Source organism: Podarcis liolepis (assembly GCF_965112155.1).
Source record: "Podarcis liolepis genome assembly, chromosome: 2".
NCBI lineage: Eukaryota > Metazoa > Chordata > Lepidosauria > Squamata > Lacertidae > Podarcis > Podarcis liolepis.
The window spans coordinates 78,325,470-78,346,738 of NC_139555.1; the positions used below are offsets into that span (position 1 = coordinate 78,325,470).

At 39.1% G+C, this 21,269-nt stretch overlaps 1 protein-coding gene across 38 annotated transcripts in view; it reads right to left on the minus strand.

Moving 5' to 3' along the window:
- RAF1 (Raf-1 proto-oncogene, serine/threonine kinase) overlaps nucleotides 1-21,269 on the minus strand; it is a 66,786-nt gene that overhangs the window by 12,445 nt on the left and 33,072 nt on the right. For 6 of the 38 annotated variants that reach the window (XM_083488960.1, XM_083488943.1, XM_083488972.1 and 3 more), the window contains 9 exons: nucleotides 18,066-18,156; nucleotides 15,211-15,337; nucleotides 10,165-10,394; nucleotides 8,251-8,363; nucleotides 7,191-7,293; nucleotides 5,635-5,792; nucleotides 5,385-5,483; nucleotides 3,855-4,008; nucleotides 1,410-1,469 (listed from right to left, as the gene is read on the minus strand). In XM_083488960.1, coding sequence (XP_083345086.1) covers nucleotides 1,410-1,469; nucleotides 3,855-4,008; nucleotides 5,385-5,483; nucleotides 5,635-5,792; nucleotides 7,191-7,293; nucleotides 8,251-8,363; nucleotides 10,165-10,371 — 894 coding nt within the window. In that variant the 5' untranslated portion in view covers nucleotides 10,372-10,394; nucleotides 15,211-15,337; nucleotides 18,066-18,156. The remainder of the gene's footprint in view (nucleotides 1-1,409; nucleotides 1,470-3,854; nucleotides 4,009-5,384; nucleotides 5,484-5,634; nucleotides 5,793-7,190; nucleotides 7,294-8,250; nucleotides 8,364-10,164; nucleotides 10,395-15,210; nucleotides 15,338-18,065; nucleotides 18,157-21,269) is intronic. The other 32 variants (XM_083488944.1, XM_083488970.1, XM_083488939.1 and 29 more) reach the window with 7 other exon arrangements.

Below are 21,269 nucleotides of genomic sequence, written 5' to 3' on the forward strand. Positions count from 1 at the left end.
CGGCCCCCACTGTACCACTGCTGCAGCTGAGCTCGTTTCTCCTTCTCTCACTGCATGCCACACATGCTACCCTGTGTAAACATGCACAGCTCTGATATAAGGCAATTTTAGAATGGTTCCCATTTGTCCAGCATTATCCAATGCACAGATTGTGTATAGTGGATAGAAAGACACAAAGCAAAATGCAAGGTCAAAAGAAAGGTGAGAAAATAGCCAGAATGCAGTTTTTCTGCCAAAGCTAAACTGGTCTCACCCTGTGAACTGTCTAGAAGTCAAATTGAGCTACTCAGAGCTCTCTGAAGGAAAAGTAGTATGTAAGCACGTTCAACAAAATAAAAATAATGAGGATTCAGACAGATTTCTAGTCAAGATGGGCAAGATGAAACACTGAATAAAACCACCTGTAGAAGTATAGCTCAGTGAGAATTGCTCATCACCTTTCATTCTAAGGAGGTTCATTTGGAAATGGGCAATTGGGAACAGTTCCTGGAATCCCAAGAATTGTGTGCTCACGCAAGAGAAGTGGGGTGGTGCTTTCTGCTGGCATTTCCTTCTGCCACATAAAATCCTGCTCCAACGGGTCTCCCGACCTTCAGAAGCAGCTCTACAGAGACACAAGTGGCTTCAGCAGGAAGGGAGAAGGATGGGGAAATCCCCACACAGGGGTATTTGGCACATAGGCCTTTGGATCCCTGCCAGCTAAGCTAAAATGTGGACTTTACAGGAACTTTCATGCACTTGCTGTGGCTTGGATGTGGCCACAAAGGCACAGGCTGTCCTCTGTTTTGTTTTTTAAAAAAACACAATCCAAATCCTGAATTTCTAAGAAGAAAATATTCACTGCATTTCAAAGCTGGGTGTTCCCTCATCCCCCAATTTCAACTTAAATAAAGTACTCATCTCCACCAGGCAAAGTATTTTTGAAGTACTGCTTCTGTGCTCTCTTCTATAATCACAAGCCTTCATTTACTGAAGGCTTGCTTTATATAAAGCTAAACTATTCAGATGTCTGTGTAGCTTCTTGTTGGGAGCACACTATAATCCACCAACCCTAAAAAAGCAGTTTAAAAAATGACATTTCTGAGTTTTTTATAATAAAAATATTCAACCAGCATGCCCACTTATCATTTTAACATACAACCACATCCATGAGAGCAAAGCTAAAAGGAACAGGTTTACTCCAGAAGCTATGGATTTTGCTCTGTACCACTGAAAGCTTCATCTGTGTAGTGCAAGTTCTATTTTGTATTACGAACTCTGGGTTTTAGTACTAGAACTAAACAAACATGCCACACTGGTCTTTCCAAATGCAACTGTTAAGCTACAGTTATTTAACTCACACTAATTTGGCCAACTCTCTTAGCAATCCTGTTAACTGAAGAAAGCAAAGGCATCCAGATAATACCTACTCTTCCCCTTAAACAGAATCGTCTGCACCAGGACCTGGGAGAAGCATTCAGGCTGTTATTCTAATTCAAAGCAATGAGAAATAAGAAAAGAACAGAGGAAGTAGTAAAAAAAAAGTTTTCAGCTGCTAAAAAGGAAAGTAGTAACAACAAGGAAAGAAGACAACTTGAAAGAAAAGAGAGTTAACACATTAGCCATGTGAATGTTATTTTATATAGGAACTGCAGATTAAACCTGATGCAAGAATGCTCTTGAGGTTAGGCAGGCAGACATTCCACCAACCATGAAATATGCTCCAGGGAAAGTTTTCTAAATCATCTCTCCGCATTTTCAAAACTTGATAGTATTCCAGTTCTGCCATAAGTAGGCTCACAAGAAAAGAACAGTTCAAGAGGGGCTATGAGATTTTAATCTCTACAAGGCAGATGTATAGAGAATCTGATTATACCCGATACTGATCCAAGCAGAGATAATCTAATCAAACAGATCTGCAATTCAACAAGACGCTAGATGCCATTTTATACAAAGGGTTCACTATTCTAGGGTAAAATTCAAAAAGAGAACTCTAGGACTCAGGAGCCTGAGATGCAGCAACAACAACAACCATGGTTTTCTTCTCTCCAACTCAAAACACAATTCCAGGGAATATTTCCTAGCCTGGCTTGAGATACTAAAGGTATTGCCACTATCAAAAACCTAAACCATGCTAAAAGGTAAGCATTTACATAAGAATCATTGGGAGCCCAAAATAAAGTTCATCCCACTCATCCTATCAAAACATCCAATAAATTAAAGTGGGAGAACAGAAAGCTACGGGCTACAGATTTTATGATTCTTATAAACGAGGCAATGAACACCAGAATTCTGCAGCCAGGTAACAAAATTTATACAAATAAAACTATATTTGCATATATAAATCAAATTTGCATATACCCATCTTACTTTGCACAATTTCTTCTACTATCAATGAGAAAGGTCAAAAGCTATCATAAGCACTCAAATCCTTCCCTTGCTCAGCTTCTCACCATTCCGAGTCACTCAGTCAGTATCTGCAGCCTTAAACTCAGCACTTGCTGAATTTCATGCCCTAAACCAGCCTTGCCCTCTAAATGGCCACAGTAGCTGGGGGTTATGAGAGTTGTAGTCAAACAACATCTGGAGGACTATACACTGGTGAAGGCTACTCTGATCCACTTTCTGAGATATCACACAACTGTGCAATCATGGGATACACATCCCTGATAAAAAGAGTGTTACCACATTACAAAACTTCAGCTGCAAAATGGTGTTTGCTTTCTGGCACACTGAAAGCCAGCTGGACCAACAAGGGAACTCCAATAATGTAGGGTGGCTCTCTAAAAATTCCTGGAAAAGAACTTTACCATGAAAGCTTTAATGGCTCTACCAAGTGATTTTTGTCTTCAAACTAGTGATAAGCTCCAAAGTTCAAAAACAGGGGTAGGGGACGTTCAGTAATGATGTTTCCCAGCTCAGGAACCCCCAAGCCCATTACAGTTTGGGTCCAGATCTTAAAGTGCTTAGCTTAATACCATCCCTTGTAACGAGCTGCCACTTTCTTTTCTGTTCTGATTTACCAGCAAGCTGGGGCAGAAAAGTCTCAATTTAGTGCTCCCATTAGAATTTTAGCACTGCCATGGAAGCATCCCCGGCACAAGGATTCATGGAACTTACTAGGATGATGAAATAAATTTTGAGGAAGGAGGTAAGAGGCAGAGGAGGTGCCTCAGGCTTGTCACATTGGAAGAGTGATGGAGCCTTAAACTGAGGATAAAGCATAGCTTGATTTGGGGTCAGTTTGACTCTGACCTAAATTTGAGTGAGTCTATCCATCACTACTTACAACACCTAATGTGCTACAAGCTATCAAGAACATATTCGTCATGCTGTCACCTACTATCCTGCCATACTGTCTCTGTAGTAGGAGAAGAAAAGCAATATAAAAAGCCAAATGAAAATTACTGCTTATAAAGGGGGGGGGGACTGCACACAAATGAACCCTCAAGATCTTGATATTAAAAAGAAATCTGTTTAAGGAGAGCTGAGTGGATCTTTTGTTCTATTCAGTGAGATACTGTAAATTGCCATATTTTGTAGCACATAAACTCTCTGTTTTAACTGGGTTAACTTTGAACAAGCCATACTTTTATGGAAATATTAACTGATTAGTAAAGGTGATAGAAACAGAAATAATGACATGTCACTAAGTTGGTCACATACTGTCTACAAGCATCCTGTTCTCTGATCCTTCAAATCATAGTAAAGAATTGGTAACAAACTATGGGGAGTTAGAACATCAGCTGAGAACTGCGGTTTGGCAAACTAATGTGTTCTATGAAAGCAGGAATGCGGCTATTATAACCTGCAGTAAGTATTAAACCAATATGCAATTCAGAAACAACTGGATAAATACCCAGAAATAGGAATACCTCAATTATTCGGTTATCCACGGGCATAGTTGTGCTGACCATGTGGACGTTTGGTGTTGATGTAGATCTCTGTCTTTGAGAAAGGGAGCCCTCGGGAGATGGATTTGATGTGCTGAATGTGAAGGCATGAGGTGTAGAATATCTGTGTTGAGAACTAAAGGATGGAAACAAACATTTTTCATTTCTGCTACTAGGAAATGGTGATTCATTGTTAAGCATCAGAAAAGCTGTTCTCTAGGAGATATCACTGCTGTAGAGTCTACTTCTCTTGAAATAAAATTAATATATGATCAGATTAGTCTGGTTCAGATGTAGCTATCTCAGTTGAACAAACCAGAGTTTAAATGGACTGGGAACCAAGCATGTATGTGCCCACACTCTTCCATCTCATCCCTCCAGTCATTTCCTCCCACTTCTGCGCCTGACTTTGGCAAAGCTTTCCTGGCTTCTTAAAACAATGATTTCCCATGCACCCAAACTGAGAAACTGCGGTTTAAGAGCTATCTCTAAACCAAAATATCAAACCAGATCAGTTTGTTAAATGTTGTTCAATTTGCCATCATTAAGAGCTGTTCCAAATTACTACTAAGAATGCAGTTGCAAAGTGAGGAGGCTTCGCAAAATCTCCGCATAATGTTGTCCATCCCATAAGCAGGCACTTAGCTTGCCTTCAGATGTGAGGATGATTATAGGAAAGAATTAGCTATCATTAAATAAACCTATTGGATGAAGGTTTCCCAACTATGGAATGGTTTTGACACAATACTAACAGGTCTGGTTGTTAAGTCCAAGCACTGAGGTTACCGCACCCTGTCCTGACTTCACACTATCCAGCTCCCTGTCTGAATCCTGGGTTCAAGCAAACTTTGGTTTGGTTTGCCCTGGCTCTCCAAACCCAGATTTAAGACCATTGCTTGAAATGGTCTTCCAGGTCTCCTTTAGAAGAGGACCACATGAAACACAGTTTGCTAATCTGCTTGCTACAGCCAACTATGCCACGCAGAGACCAGGAAGTGAGGGAGGGGTCCAAGTACACGACACACAGGACAGCCAAACCATAAATGTATGTGGATAGGCCCTATTTAAAAAATAATAACTAAAATATTAATATACTAATAGCATTTTAACTTGTAAAACACTAACCCTTGGTGCTTAGCATGCAGTAAGGAGAGTTTCATCGAAGATATTCACACCAAGCTGCTTTTGCACATTGCTATCCAGGCTATTACAGCACTACCATTATGAATTTCAGTCGTACCTTGGACGCTGAACGGAATCCGTTCTGGAATTCCGTTCGACTTCCAAAACGTCCGAAAACCAAATCACAGCTTCTGATTGGCTGCAAGAAGCTCCTGCAGCCAATCAGAAGCCGCAGAAGCCCCGTCGGACATTGGGGTTCCAAAAGAACTTTCGCAAACTGGACCATTCACTTTGCAGCGTTCAGGAGCCAAAACGTCCAAGTTCCAGGGTGTTCGAGATCCAAGATACAACTGTATAGCAAAACACAACAAAAACCAAAGTTCAACTCACTTAACAGGCATCCTGGACACGGACTCCCGCATTCGCCGAGTCGTTAAGGGAGGTAGCGCAGGGACACCAGTATCACCAACATTTGGGTGTGGAAACAATCTGAAATCAAAAGCATGCAGCTGAGCAAAAAAGAAAAAAATAAGCAGATTTTTACTAAATGCAATAGGCCTTTATGTTTGAACCAGTGCATTTATTCTAATTTTAAAATAGCTCCATTTTTATTTTTTTTAAGGTTAAAAATAACTCTTACAAGAGTTGCCGGATGTTGCTCCAGTCCACACACATGGTAGGAACTTTTGTGCTGCAGTGTTCATGGAATTTATAACCGCAGGTTTGACACCGGAATCCATTTAGTAAAAACTTCTGGCAGATGTCACAGTATGCAAGCTTTAGAAAGGTCTTCCGTGCCTGGAAAATAAATTTTGTATCTAAGTTTGTATGAGGTAGCCAATTTATGAAGCTTTTTACATATTTGTTCCAAATTGCTTGTTACCACATTATCATTAACTATTTCACATTTTACCACTGGAATTAACTTTTATGAATAAAGCTATAGCTTTAAACATGCTTTGCTCAAAATATACTGTCTCACAAACAGCCAGTATTAATATATTTTAGTTTTCAAAACACAGGTGATTTCAGCAGAAACTTTTTTTTGGGGGGGGGAGAATTCAGATTATTCACATTTTCAGAAATTGCTTTATTTTCACTTGCAACCATATACATTAGATTAGACTAGAAAGGAACCAAAACCTGGCATTTGGGTAAGTTTAAACGAGCAGCTTTTGTAGCCACAGTGTTATTTGATCAGAGAACTACATTTATAGTTCAAGTCCATAGAAGCAGAAAGCGCACTCAATCTCCTAATTAAAACTCACCTTCTCCATGAAAACTGTTCCTTAACCCCTTAGTTCTCCCTCCCAATTTAGACAGTAGAGGCAAGTGCATTCGCTCACAGTGTTACTCTTGCTCTCCTCCCCTCTCATTATATTCCATAGTGGACCACTTCATATGTCATGGGCAAACCAAACTACATCTTGCTGTAAACAAGCAAATATGCTGGTGTGTGCTGCTCAACTCTACTCACCCGTCCTGCAGGAAACAGCCCCCGGCACTAGTTTAGTGTATGAACCAGCACTTATGCTTTATTTATCCCTCTTGCGGTTTGTTTAGAGAGAGGCAAAACACACAGCACTAAAAAAGCGCTGTGCTTTGTTTCCTTCTGACTTGGGGAAGGGAGGAGCAGGACAGGCATGCTTTGAACACTAGCGTGTTTGCTCATTCACAGTACAGGCACAGTTAGGTTTACCATGATGTGTGAACCAGGCCAAGAAAGGAGATGCTTTTAGTCTTGACCTCCAAGCATTTGGATTCCTGATCTCAGAAGAATACCTCAGTGTCTACTGCCACAGGGGCAACAAAAGAACAAGCTAAAGGATGTTAACTGAGGCAGTCTTTGCCAACCCAATGCCCTCTGTATGTTTTGGACTACCATTTCCATCATCAATGGCCATGCTGGCTAATGGGATTTTGTCAAAAAAAAAACACATTTGGAGGGGACTAGGTTGGGGAAGACAATGCCCTAAGGGTCTAGACTGCTTTTAAAAACATCGTTGATTTTCTGCCAAGATTGGAAAGGTAAGAACACTTAGATATATTGCAACACTTGCTTTGTGTGCTGTTTTGAGGTCAAAGTATTATGAAACCTTTTGAGCACTACTGCTGTATAATTTCTTATAGTCTTGTCAGCTGTACTCCCATGAGGTATTTCCAAATATTTTGTACATACAAAAGAGATCAACATACAAAATTGTGTGTCGTAAGTGGAACATGATCCAGGAAATCCACTTGCAATTCCTCTCCAATCAAGGATGCAGCATCTGTACCCCAATCCAGCCGTGCTTTTTTACTGAAAAGGTGGGGAGAGAATATGCTGAATGAATTCAATTTTCAAAGTGTAGGAGAACAAAAAAGCTACCAGTTTTTAAACTTTTAACCAATAGTCTTGAAACCAAATCGCTTAAAAGTTCGGAGCTACCTGAAATGTGTGTGAACACACACTAGTTTAATAAGTGGCAACATTCAAAATAAAAGAAAGACGTAGATACCAAAATTTTAATGGCGGCCTTAATGATATGGAAGTTGTATAATGGATTTGAGCCCTAAAGTTGTCTGAAATTAACAGATTCAAGGGCAAAAATAAAATCTCACAAATAACTGATCCAGGACTGTGGCTTAACACAGCGTTCTATACCAGCCATCAGTAGTGTGAAGTCAATTAAGTTACCTTCACTCCCTCAACTTGTTAAAGAATCATTTGGTACTTAAAAACAGTAGACCCCTGGCCCTATAAAAAGCGCATTAAGTCTTATACCGCCCTTTGTCCATAAATTTCAGGGCGGTTCACAGGATAAAATGAGATTATCCAAACTGAAATTTATATTCGAGCAGATAAAACTTTCCAACATTTTAGCTAAACCTAAAAAGATAACACTCTACAAGTATAATATAAAAATAGCTACATCTATGAACTGAAGAAAATTCTAGCTTTATTTCCTTCAAAGTTCAGAATAAGCAAAACAATTGATTTCACTTAGAATAAGCAAAACAATAATTGATTTCACTTAGGACAATGCAGCCACTTTAAATTCTTTGCATTCCCGCTGACTTCAATAGAACAGTTAAGCTTATATTGAATTCTCTCCATTTGAATCTATGCAACACCAACTTTGGTTGGTGTGCCCTTTGTGATTTTGTACTGTTTGAATCACTGAACATTATAAATGTGAAGCAAACAAAATACAGGGAACACTATGGGAAGGAACTGCTTGAATGGTTTCATAAAACGTAGTATTTCAATTCTTACCCTTTGTGTTCATTAAGTAATCTAAAAACAGCACAGCATTCCGGCTGCAGGCCTCTGACTTTGAGTGCTTTCATGAGACAATCATGAAGGGTCATTCCATTACGCACATTCACCTGTTAAAAAAGTAGTAGTTTTAATTCTGAAACATTTTCATTCTTCAGTCATGGAGTACGAATTACAGTGCTGTTATCAAACACTGGATGACTACAATTACACAATACTATCATAACTGAAAATTGCCATTATGGAGTTTTACACTTGTAATGCTGCTAATTCTGTAATCAAAAACTGAAGCAAAGGGATATCAGCTCCGCCCATGGAATGATGCAGGACAGCAACAATCGGGGGGAAAGAAAGACATAACATCTTACAAGAACAGGAAGAAACATCATGGACTGAATAATTGCCACACACAGGAAAGAACAATGATATAGTTTTAGTTCCTCACATGAAGCTTTAGTAATCATTTAATGTGTCAACACGAATAGAAGTCATTAATATTGCAGTTGTTGTGTAAGGGATGACTATTATGACCGGAATATAACTGAAACTAATAAGATTTTAGAACACAGAAATAAATAAAATTAGGAAGTCAACAAATCTAGAACACAGGGGGCCACCTTAATTAAATAAGGTAATTTAGTATTTGAATTGTTGGTTATGATAATTGTATTATAAATTGGCATTGTTATAATGAGGCTATTATTGGAATGTAATTGAAAACTAATAAACATTTATTATAAAAAAAATGAACAAAGGGAATCAAGTCTCCAACACTTCTTCACTGAAGATTCAACCCACATTTTCCTTGTTTGCCTAAGGCTGCTGTCTTAAAACCTAACACCTGGAAGTAAACCCCATTGACATCCACAGGACTTCAGAGCAGATGTAAATAGGATTGCACTGTAGACATGAATGGCATTGCCTAAAACAATTAGTCAGTTTTTTAGTGTCACAGCTGCACAGGCACTAGCCATGGTTAGTTACTGCTAACAAGTGTTCCCATCGGCTGAAACACTGAATAAGTGGGAACCATGGTAAGCCAACAAGGAAGAATGTTAGGGGCTGGGATTGGGAGTGAATCTGCTCCTACTAGTTTAATCTTGATAAAGAAATCAGCAGCACTGTATCTGCACTGTAAACACTCACCCGGTAGACATATGCAACGTTCAGGAGGAAAGTGAGCAGAATGACAAAGGCTGAATTCTCCCACTCTATATCTAGCAAAGAAATCAAGCAGACTACCAAAAGGGGAGTTCCCTTCCTATGCACTCAGCACAGAAATGCAGCAGGCTGCTGGGGAGGGGGGAGGGGAGTCAGAGCTCTCCATCCATCCTCTGCTAGTAGGCCACTAAATATTCTGCAGACTAATAATTTTTGTGGGCTTATTTACAAGGCCGGTGAAAGCAGTACCTTTAAGCAAGGACAGACAGTCATATGATAGGCTTATCGAAACGTCTGACAGAATCCAATCTAGGCCTGCTGCAATTAACCTGAGCTGATGTAACTTGTATTGCTGACATTTAACAATCTGCATATTGATTTTACGATTTTAATACAACTTTGAAAGCCTTTGGGATATACTTATAAATCACTTTAAAGTCAGAAAAAGAAAACCAAGATGCTTTTTCTGGCTAACACTGCTTTAGTATCCAAAATAATTCATCAGCAGAGGGCCTATTCATAAGCGACAGGATCACATATTCATTGAAGTGATACAAATCTCATTGCTCTTCCCAAAATTATGCATGTGTATATTGGGTCAACATGCTGAACAAAACATCACTGTATCCATCCTGAAGCATCTACATTTAAACATTATTAGCCTACTGGGGCACTGGAATGTTTATGCACTAGTGGGGGGGGGGGGAACAGCCAATCTTTCACCTTGCACAAAACAAGAAACAGACTCACCACTGTGCGTTGCTTGTTAGGCAAGAAAACACGAATGGTATTGCTTGTCTTGGAAGAATCTGAAAGTTTCCCATCATCAGATGCTCTACGCTGATAGCTGTACTGCTGGACAATAGTAGGTGAAATACAGTTGGATCCATTGAAGACAGAATCCTTTAATCCAATTCCATCAGTTAGAGCCTTCCAAGCCCCATGAATGTGGTCCATTGAAGCAGTCAAAGCAGTAAAACCTTTTAAAAGAAGCACAAACACATTCTGAAAACAAGTCTTCTTAAGTGCAAAACTCAAAACAGTTAGATTGTTCAACTATAAATGAAACATTTGTGGTACTCGGGTATAGGCCAATGAATTATAATTTGTACAATCAAGGGCAAGAAAACCTTGTCAACAGCTATGCTGATTTTTCTTTTGTGATTGTTCATATGTACAGATATACACCTAAATTTCTGCAACCGCATGCTGTGTCCATCAGTAAGGAAAACTGTGCAATGCATGTGTGACACAGTACAGATTCTTAGACTCTGCACATTAGAAGCCTTCACTCACTGAACAGCTAAAGGGATGCCAATCCCAAGACAATGTAACTTTCTCTAACCCTCCATAGAATCAAACTGTATGTTGATATACAGATATGTATATGAGAGTTAAATATCAATTTAATATGTTTTATTTTAATTAATGTAAACTACTTTTTCTCCCAGAAGTCTGCATTTAGCAGTACCAAGAGACACTGATTCACGACTACATTGTTAGCGAATTTACATATTTGTTTAGCATCTCAATTACAGTGGACCCTCTGGATACGGATTTAATTTGTTCCAGGGGTCCACGTGCACCCTGAAAAATCCATAACCAGAGGCGCCGCTTCTGCTCACACACAAGCGGCAAAACCCAGAAAAATACTTCCGGGTTTGCCGCTTTTACAACCCAAAGATTACGTATCCAGAGAGGTACGTAACCCCGAGGGTCCACTGTATAGCTCTATTCAAGTGCTACTTGCATAAAGGGGTGGTCATGCAATCAAGGTGTAGCAGGGCCACACTACTGGCCAACCCTAGAGGTCACAGGGCTTCACTCAGCCCCACCTGTTATCCTCACATTAGGTGTGGATGTCTGCAGGTGGAAATCCTACATATGTAGATGTACACACCTAATGAATAGACAACAGGGGAAGCTAACCAACTTCAGAAGAGGGAACTGTGCTTTCACTTTAGTGTGTGAGCACACCTTCATATCAATAGCATACGAAAGGGGTTCATACGTAGAGTGTCTATGTACAATTTGATTGCAAATTTAGTAGGCCATCAAATATGTTTAGATTGTGGACCTACACGCTTACAAGTTTAATAAGCCCACTGAACATAATGGGAATTACTTCGGTGCAAACATGCATAGGATTGAGCTGCCAGTTGACTAATTACTGTATTTAAGTAAGCCTGCATATAAAAATTTCAGGATACTTATCCTTTTTCTGATACTGGTCTAATACAATTTACAACTTAACAGAAGTTTCCATTTACTGTCAGAAAATTATTGTATATTTTCTTTTCCAGTCCCTAATACAGTAACATAGTAGAATCAAACCAGGCTAAAAGGAAAAAGAGCCTTTATCCCTCAACTGCACCAATCAAAAATGGGTCCTGATGTTTAATTGGTTAAAGCTGAAGTTGATTAATCAACTGATTAAAAATATTTAAGCTAGCAGTAACATTTAGATTTCCTTCCCACTATTTAAAGGGTGGGAAATAAATCATTTAATTGTATTACCGCAACCTATAGGTTAAAATTGAGGCACAATTATTTCCCAAGGTCACGCAATCAATTACATGGTTGATCTGGGATTTGTCAAACATTTTGTATCAGATTCCAACTGACTTATATTGGAAAATTTGGAGGAAATTTTCCATTCCAAAATGCACATACCTGTCCAGAATTACATAAACAAAACCATGAGGGATCCCTATCATGAGCAGAGAAAATGCAGCAGAAGAGTGCAGGCAAAGGGATACAGTTGGAAGGAAAAGAGGTAGTGATCTGTAGGAAATCTGAAGTGTATTTCAGAGTTGTTGGTAAAGTTAGTATTTAGAACTCATATTGCACATTTCAAGGATTCCAAGTGCATCAGATACAATAAGCCATTAACTACCTGCATAAGAAACGTACAAAAAAGAGACATCTCAAGGTGCTAATAAACAGTTATTAGTTGGTTCAGGCTAGGATAAATCTTAATTAGCTTCTTGAGAAGTGGTGTCTCTCTTTCATTTGGTAGATGCTTCCTTGTATTGTTTACTTCCATAGAGCGACCAAGTTCCTGTGACATCAGAGCCAGCTAAGTGCAGTTCAAAAACTCCCTACAAACCAGAACTGAATCCAGGCACACAAGAAGAGGGCAAATTGGAGGGGAGGACATGCCTGGGCTCAAACATCTTTCATGCACTAAGAAACCAGTTGGCTGAAGCAGTCTATGGAGACAGTTTTCTTGTCCAATCAGATTTTAAAGCTACTAAACAGGCACTTAAATAGAAAAGATTCAAGACGAAAGCAGCTATGCAAAATTTCCCATTGCCATGTTGCCACTAATGTTCCTTGCAATTCAATTCTCAGAAGTGTTTGCAGATCAAGGAACTTGTAAATTTAGGGTTCAGGGTTCAGGAATTTGTGGCCCTCCAGATGCTGATGAACTATATCTCCCATCATTCCTCACCACTGGGCATGCAGGCCGGGGCTGATGGAAGTTGAGTCCAACATCATCTGGAGGGCCACAGGTTTCCCACTTCTAATCTAGATCCTGCACATATCTGCAAACTGTGTTTACTGGAATAGAAAACCAACTAGGTGTGTTTGTTGCCCTTGCCAGTGTCAACATTTCTACAGGTCAAAAAAGTGAACAACAAACAGTAGTGCTTTGAACTGCAGGCTCTGACCACTTTCCTTATCAGGGTCAGAAACACAGGTAGAATATTATCAATGTTCAAATGTCAACTTATTACTACAACATGTGAAGGTATCAACTCTATTTGTCTCTTGCTACCTTGTTTGTGTGGTAGATTCACATTCCATCCTTCTTTTAAGGCACTCACAGTGACATACATGGCTCTCCCCTAATTTTATAGTTCTCAACAACTCTCTGAAGAAAGGTAGGCTTAGATTCAATGACCATCTCAAGGCCATCATCCAATGAAAGGGGATTTAAACCCAAATCTCTCTGGCCCTAGTCTTGAAACTCTAACCACTAAATCATATTGTACCATTAATCTTCCAAACATAATTCCAGGGCTCCCTTCATATATGGGAATATTTCAATTCAATCTCAAAAGCCTAGCAGGCAGAGGGAGGAACTTGCTGAAGGCCAACCATTTAGCTTCATGGCTGTGCTGGCTCATTCAAATGTAAGAATATCCAGCTCAAATCCTGATTGATATAAAACCACTGGCCTAGGATTCAGAGTTGCCCTTCCTTCATGAAAGGGCCTTTGATGCGGCAGACGTTCCCGCGGACAGAAAGAGGAGGTGGCAATTTTCACGAATACCCTTCCCACATACAACCCTCCCACACTAATCCAGAGGGTTCCCCAACCAGCCAGAACAAATTGGGGGTGGGGGATCCATGCAAGACAAATAAGCAAAAAAATGCCTCACTTTTCTTACATGATCTCTGAATTGAATCCACTGTGTGGCTTTTGGAGAAATAACTCATAGTCTAACTATCCTCAATGGGCTGTTGGGAGGTTAAAACGGTATTCTGAGTCCCTAAACGGGAGCATATGACACAAATGTAACAAAACACAGCTGAACAGAGATTTCACCTCCCTACTTGAAACACAACATACTCTGGATTAATTTAGCGATTACTCATCCATAACACCAGTTTAAAATGGAGTCTGATATGCTATTTTTTAATACAACAGAATAATCAAGCAAACAGTTGGAATAACTTAAAGTAATGACAAGACAAAGAGTTAGCTGTAGTACTTTGTGAATCCTAAAATATTATTTTTGTTGTAACTGTGATGTTTAGCTTATTTTTTAGTAGTTTTGTTAACAAGTGTTTCATAGATGCTAATTGTTTTGATGATTTGTAATTGTTTTACTAGTTTGTTATTTATTCTGTATGATTTCTGTTACATTTATGATGTTCTATTATGTTACTGTTATTTATTGATTGTAAGTCACTTTGGAATTAATCTGAATGAAAAGTGGCAGAGAAATATAATCAAGTATAAGTCTCAGACATAGTGACAGGAAAGCATTGACTGCTGGGCCAAATTCAATCTATTACAGACCGCAATCCACTGATAGTTTTCTTCATTTGCCCACCTAAATTCTACTCAAGAGTAAACCCATTGAAATTTTGTCAACTAAATGAACATGCACCAGAGACACTGTATTTTCAAGTGGTGGTCCCTGATCTATGAAACTCCCACACAAGGGATATGAGTTGGCACCATCAGTTCTAGCCTTCAAAATGCTCTTCCGTTCTTCTCTCTTAAATGGCCTTCAACCAAGATTATTTTATATAGTTGGTGCTGGCTTTTAAATTATTGGGGTTTTTTATTTATGGGTTTTGATTTTACATTGTGTAACCAGTTTCATACGGTGTCATACTGGAATTGTAATTTTCTTGTGTTTTATGTTCCGTAAGCCACCTTCAGTGGACTCTGTCCTGAAATGCAGCCGAAATATATCCAAAATAAATAAAGCAGACAGCAAGAACAGAAGGTCAAAAGAAGAGGGGCAGCTACTTTCTCACTCATGTAATCTTGACTCTTTTCCCCACAGTACCGCAAACAGAGGAAGGAAGTAGATTAGCACAGCGAGATATTGCTAGACAATTGGTATCTATAATTCCTTCCCCAATGCCAATTCTCAACCCTCCATGTCAGAAACTGTACCAAGGAAAGAAAAGTAAGATTAATCCATGCCAAGGGAGAAGCAGCAGCTGCAGCAGCTACTGTGTGAGGAGGATGCTTGAGAACAAACTCACACTGAGAGTATGACACTTGGTTCTCCATCAACCCTACCCCTTTACCCTGAGAAGCCAACCTACCAAACTAGTTGTAGAGCAGGACTCCAATGTATTAAGAATCCAGAGTCTACTCCTTTCACTTAAGAGTTTTCACCTCAGGCAGGCTCCTGTCAGTATGCACTTGGGAGACTGGTAGTTCTTTTCAACTCTGCATTTAAAAAAGTTAGATAAGGTCAATGTTGAGTCTTGCAAATACACATGAGTTAACTGAGCACAATGAACGGAGCCCAGGCAACAGTCCCCATAAGAAGTCATGCAAGTTCTGGAAAAAAGTCATTGTAGCCAGTATGGAGGCAGTTCTTTGATCATTGCAATCTATAAAACTATGGCCATCTACAAGCATCAAGGCTACAAGCATCAAATCTGCAATTTTCCTAAGACAAAAGCATGTCTTAAAATGTTCAATCCTGGCACACAGTCTTGTTTAAAACTTCCTGTAGACTACTAGTTTGGTTGCATTATGCAAAAGAAACTATTTCTCTTTTACAGTTCTTTGTGTACACCAGAAGTTCCTTGCCACCTTTTCCTTTGCTACATTATTTCTGGTTGTTCTTTTTTGTATGATGGAATGCCATAATGCCATATATAGGAGATATTCCCTTTAAACTGCTACTGATATTACTAGCACTTCCAAGCAACCATGGGCAGGACTGGGATAAAAATTTAGCTATAAGTGTAAGAATTGTTCCATGAGGGCATCTACTGAGCAGAGTAAGAAACATTTTATTGAGGAAGAATTATCCAGATCATTAATTACTACATCACAAATAAATTCACTCAGTAGGTAAATATAAAATAAACTAAATTCTGTAATATTTTTATAGGCAGAAATTCAAACTTGGCCAATTTAAACTAAAAAAAATTTGAAAAATTATTTTTGTCATGTGTATTTTATGTTTTCCGTTCGAAGCTTTAAAAATGTTTAAAAGAAAGAAGCAAAAATGACCCAAGAGAACCTGACATGCATTAACAAAAAGACACATTTGATTAGGCAAGGGAGAAAACAAAGCATCCTGTCTTCCTCAGGTATATAAATATGCGATAACCACACATTCAAATATGAAATATTTTCAGCCCTCCTTTTTTCTCATGTGCCAAAAGAAAACTCACAGCACTTGCTCAACTCCATAATATGCCAATTAAACACTCCAAATTAAGACAAATGGTTGAGGAGTGCCCCATGGCCTGGATGGCAGGAACAAGGATCACTGCGCTAAACCCAAAATTTTAAACCTAAACAAACTTGTAAACAGAGCCGAATAATGAACTAACATTTTGTTAAGCCTCAAAATTATGCACTTTATACATAAAATATACACCACACACAATACACCTAACTGTAATCCGATGGCTCTTTTAGAACAGAAAAACCTCCAGTACACATATGGGGGGAAACCAAATCAGGAAAAATATCAGGAAGGAGAGAAGTGGAACAAAGACAAAGTTAAACACTACTGCCACTTTTCTGCTCCTGATCATTCTTTGAAAAAGAAAAGGAGTTCTGTCATACTTGCATGTAGTTTGGGGAAACAGGCAGATCTTCACTGGTTTAACTAGCAATCCTACAGCTAGCAATCCTACAGTGGGGTCTACATTCTAAAATACAACAAATATATTTCCCTAAAAGCTGTACAGAACTCTTATAGCAAACTTAGTCTGAGAGAGAGAGAGAGAGAGAGAGAGAGAGAGAAGAGTACACAAACACACATATATATGTGTGAATTTTTGAAAGATGATAAACATTGCGGCTTGCAAACAAACTATAAACAGAAGTATAAATAATGACTAGTGGGAAGAAGTATGCATTTTATCCTACACACTCACCCCTCCCTAATAAAACCATCCCACCTTTTCTTGAGAGGTAAAGGTAGCTAACAAACAAAATCACTAAAATGAACAGATTTAAATGTAGCAGGCAGTCTAATGAAATCCTATGATGATATTACTATTATTATTATTATTACTACTACTACTACAATTTGTATACAGAGGTACCATGGGTTACAAACTTAATTCATTCTGGAAGTCCGTTCTTAAAACAACCCAAAGCGTCCTTAACTCGAGGCACGCATTCCCTACATAGGCTTCCTGAGGCCCCGGAAGCAGATTGCATTCATATCCCGGGACAAAGTTCGCAATCTGGGACACCTACTTCCACGTTTGTGGAGTTTGTAACCCAAAGTGTTCCTAAGCAGGACTGTTCATAACCCGAGGTACCACTGTACCACCCTTCATCCATAGATCTCAGGGCAGTTCACAATATATAATTACAACATAAAAAGTACAAAAACATAATAGGATAGGGTTTTAAAATTTGAAAGGTTTACTGTTACACAGTGGGGGAGGCACACTTACACAGAGAGAATTAAAGAAGGTGTGGAAAACAGGACATTATACAACAAGATAGTTAGCTGAGCAACAGAACTCCTCTCTCCATTCCCTACACCTTCCCAAATTTGCTCCAGAGGGTTGGGGAAACCCCTGAACAGATTTTGGAGTAATGTAGGAGAGAGAGGGGAAGTTCTGTGCTAACAGAACTACTTCATTTGATACTGGCTGTATAGCTCAAAGATCACATATAAACTAATATTGTATATCTTCTTGTAACCCCTGCATGTCAAAGCATAACAACCCAATAATTGTACTAAATTTTTAAACTCTCCTTCTTATGAAGATGGCAGCACATGATAACAGTTGAAAATCCAACACATGCAAAAAGCCTGAGTTCCTTTTTGACCCTCACTATATTCAACAGCTAACAAATGTTTCACAACTGAGGTAATAATTCCAGATTAAGGGCTGGAGTACACATTACGCTTTGCCACTGGGATGCTGCCAAAACCATCATCCTGCTCATAACATACAGAAATACTTACTGTGTGGACCTCCGCGATCATGTTATGAATTTCCATGCTCCTGTTTTCAGCAGCATCACTGCCATGGCAAACGTAGTTATGTGCTCCAGCCCTAAGAACACCAAATGCAATATGTCCATCATAACTAGGCTCACACCAGATACATTAAATTCATATACTATAGATAATATTCTGAAAATATACAAGTTGGCTATATTCTTTAGCACATAATTCTCAATTGCCCTTCTTGGTACATACAAAGCAGCCAACTTTTCTGTTATGGACTCATGTTCAATGACAATATTTGCTAATCATCAGCACATAATGAAACACAGCTTAATTTTGATGTATATGTATGAGCTTAAGCTTCATTAAGAGTGAAACGGGGAGGTTACCTCTATATGCATTTTTTTAAAAGGTAATAATATAATATACACATTTAGTTTCTAGATTCTAGGCAGCTCCATTTAATTGAGATCTTTGATATATGTTAAGATGTTATATCAAGAAGCTTGAAATAAATTTGCTCAGCTCTGGGGTTGAAATGTGCCACAAGGCTTCCAAAACCAAACACAGCTAGACTTACCATTTCCTACCTGAATCCTGATCAGACACACTTTTGGAAGATTCAAGGCCTGTATAGTGTAGTGGGGAACCAGATATTTTGGACTCCACCCCACCCCCCATTACATATTGTATTGTCTTTTCAGTGACTACTGAAGACCCTCGTTTTTTTCTAACAAGTCCTTTTAAGAGGAGATTTGTATCCACAGACTGTATCTGCATTAGATTCGAATTGTTTTCATATATGATTTGTTGAGAACATATTTTCATAGATGAAATTGGTTTGTTTGCTTTCATCGCTGATGGGATTCCAGTCATAACGGTCAGTAATAGTCAATCAGAGCCAACGTACATAGCGATTAGGGTTGAACTAGGACCTGGGAGACCAGGGCTCAAATCCCCACTCATCTATGAAGCTCAATGAGTGACCTTGAGCCAGTTACAATCACTCAGCGTAACATACCTCATATGAGGTTGCTGTGAGGATAAAATGGAGAAGGGAGGATCATGTACAACACCTTGAGCTCCTTGAAAGAATGGTGGGATTGTAAAAGTAATAATATAAAAATATTCACAGTCTAAGCGGATAAAAGTTAGCATCACTCAAGCTGAGCCAAAGACAAAACATCCACACTGCCAAAGTGATGACAGATGCCTTAGTCACCTATTTGTAGGCTTTCAAAGCAGATTTTAATAGATGCATAAATTAGCGTGTCCAGAAGAAGTCTGGAGAAATCCTTTAAAATCCTCACTGTATACACATACCAACTATTCAGAATTGAAGGCCTGTATTTTAAATGTGTTTTTTCTATAGAGAAAAGAATTGGTCTCAGTGGACAGATTTAAATATAATTCAGAGGTGCTATACTGTAGAAGCCTTTCAGCATGTCCACATTTAACATCCAATACTACACTGAAAAACTTGTATAACTGAATGTTTTAATTTCCAAATAATGTAGTCATGTAAATATTTTAGTTAGATTACTATTTCTGCCATAAAATTATGACCATTCATGTCAACTTACAATGAAATTCTAAACATGCTAGACTGCAAGTTCCCCTCACTTATACCGCCTTCATTATATACATGTATAGATTTTGGATTAGTTACTACTGAGCTAGCTATAATATATTTAGGGTTCAGAGGCATTTATCTTTCCAAATCATAATGAAAGGTTCCACAGGTGCTCTAACCCAGTGTTTTTCAACCACTGTTCCGCGGCACACTAGTGTGCCGCGAGATGTTGCCTGGTGTGCCGTGGGGAAAATTGAAAAATTTGAAAGATTTTTTTTTTAAAAAAAAAGTCAAATTTTCGCCCACTAGGTGGGCGCTGGACTGTGTCCACCCTATTTTCCATCCATCCTGGGTGGGGATCAGATCGGATGGGATCGGATGAGAGCGGACAGGCGGTCCACTCTCATCCGATTCCTCATAGAGAGCAGCGGGGCTCTGACATCTCCCTCTCCGCACACAGTGGTGGTGTGCCTCGTGATTTTTTTCATGAAACAAGTGTGCCTTTGCCCAAAAAAGGTTGAAAAACACTGCTCTAACCCTGTATAAATATTTTTTTCTATATCATGTTATTGTAATGGTAGCAATCGTAATATTGCTAGAAACATATTGGGTTGCATCCTGTGAACAGAACTCTGTTCAAAGGACACTTCCACTTAGGCGGAGGTGGGGAGAGGTAATTTTCACTGGTTCCTCCTTTCCGCAGGAGTGGAAGAATGAGGGACCAGAACAGCATGGGAGGTGGAATGGTGGGGAGATGGCGGGCTGCAGGAGAAATCAGATAAAATTGCCTTCCTTCTCTTCACCCTGCATAACCCTCCTGCTGGATCTTAGTCCCAAATCTGGATCCCTCTCATGATATTTATAAGGTGTGAAAGAGCCCTTGTTAGCAATAACAATAAGGAAATGAGTGGGTCAACTTCACTGTAAATGCTACATGGAATGGCCTTTGCTGATTTGGAAAAGATCTACTTTTCATTAAAGACTAAAGAAAGTTAAATATTACTGTTTAGCACAGGGGTAGCCAAAATGGTGCCCTCTGGATGTTGTGGACTGCAACTCCCATCAGCACCAGCCAACATAACCAATGGTCAGGCATGGTGGGAGTCGTAGTCCACAACATCTGGAGAGGACCATGTTGGCTGCCCTGGATCTGGATCACTTCCACCATAACCTCTTTCTGATGCCAGGAACGGATGGAAATGAAAAGTTAAGACACCACAGGCATTACGTCACCGACACCAGTAACTGCTTACCACGGCATTCCTGGTGAGAGACCAAATAAAGTATAAATGAATCTACTCTGTACTACCTCCAACTAATATGGTTCCAGAACTCCCCAGATTTCTCTCTTATATGTAAAACTGAGGAATAACCTAATCAGCAAAAACTCTTAAAAACAAGCACCACAAAATTCACTCTCTTCATTCTGGCAAATTTTAACACCGACTACATTGAACTTTTAGTTTATTAATCTACCAGTTCTATAGGCTATTCGTGCAAAACATATCCCGAGATTATTATATCTATTTGTTTATTCCAGTTGATTACTGCCTAGTTGCCATTTGTGTTCCATTGCTTTAGTCTTGGCATAATTCACACATAACTGTTCCTTATTGCATACTTCCCCAAATGATTTCAACAATATC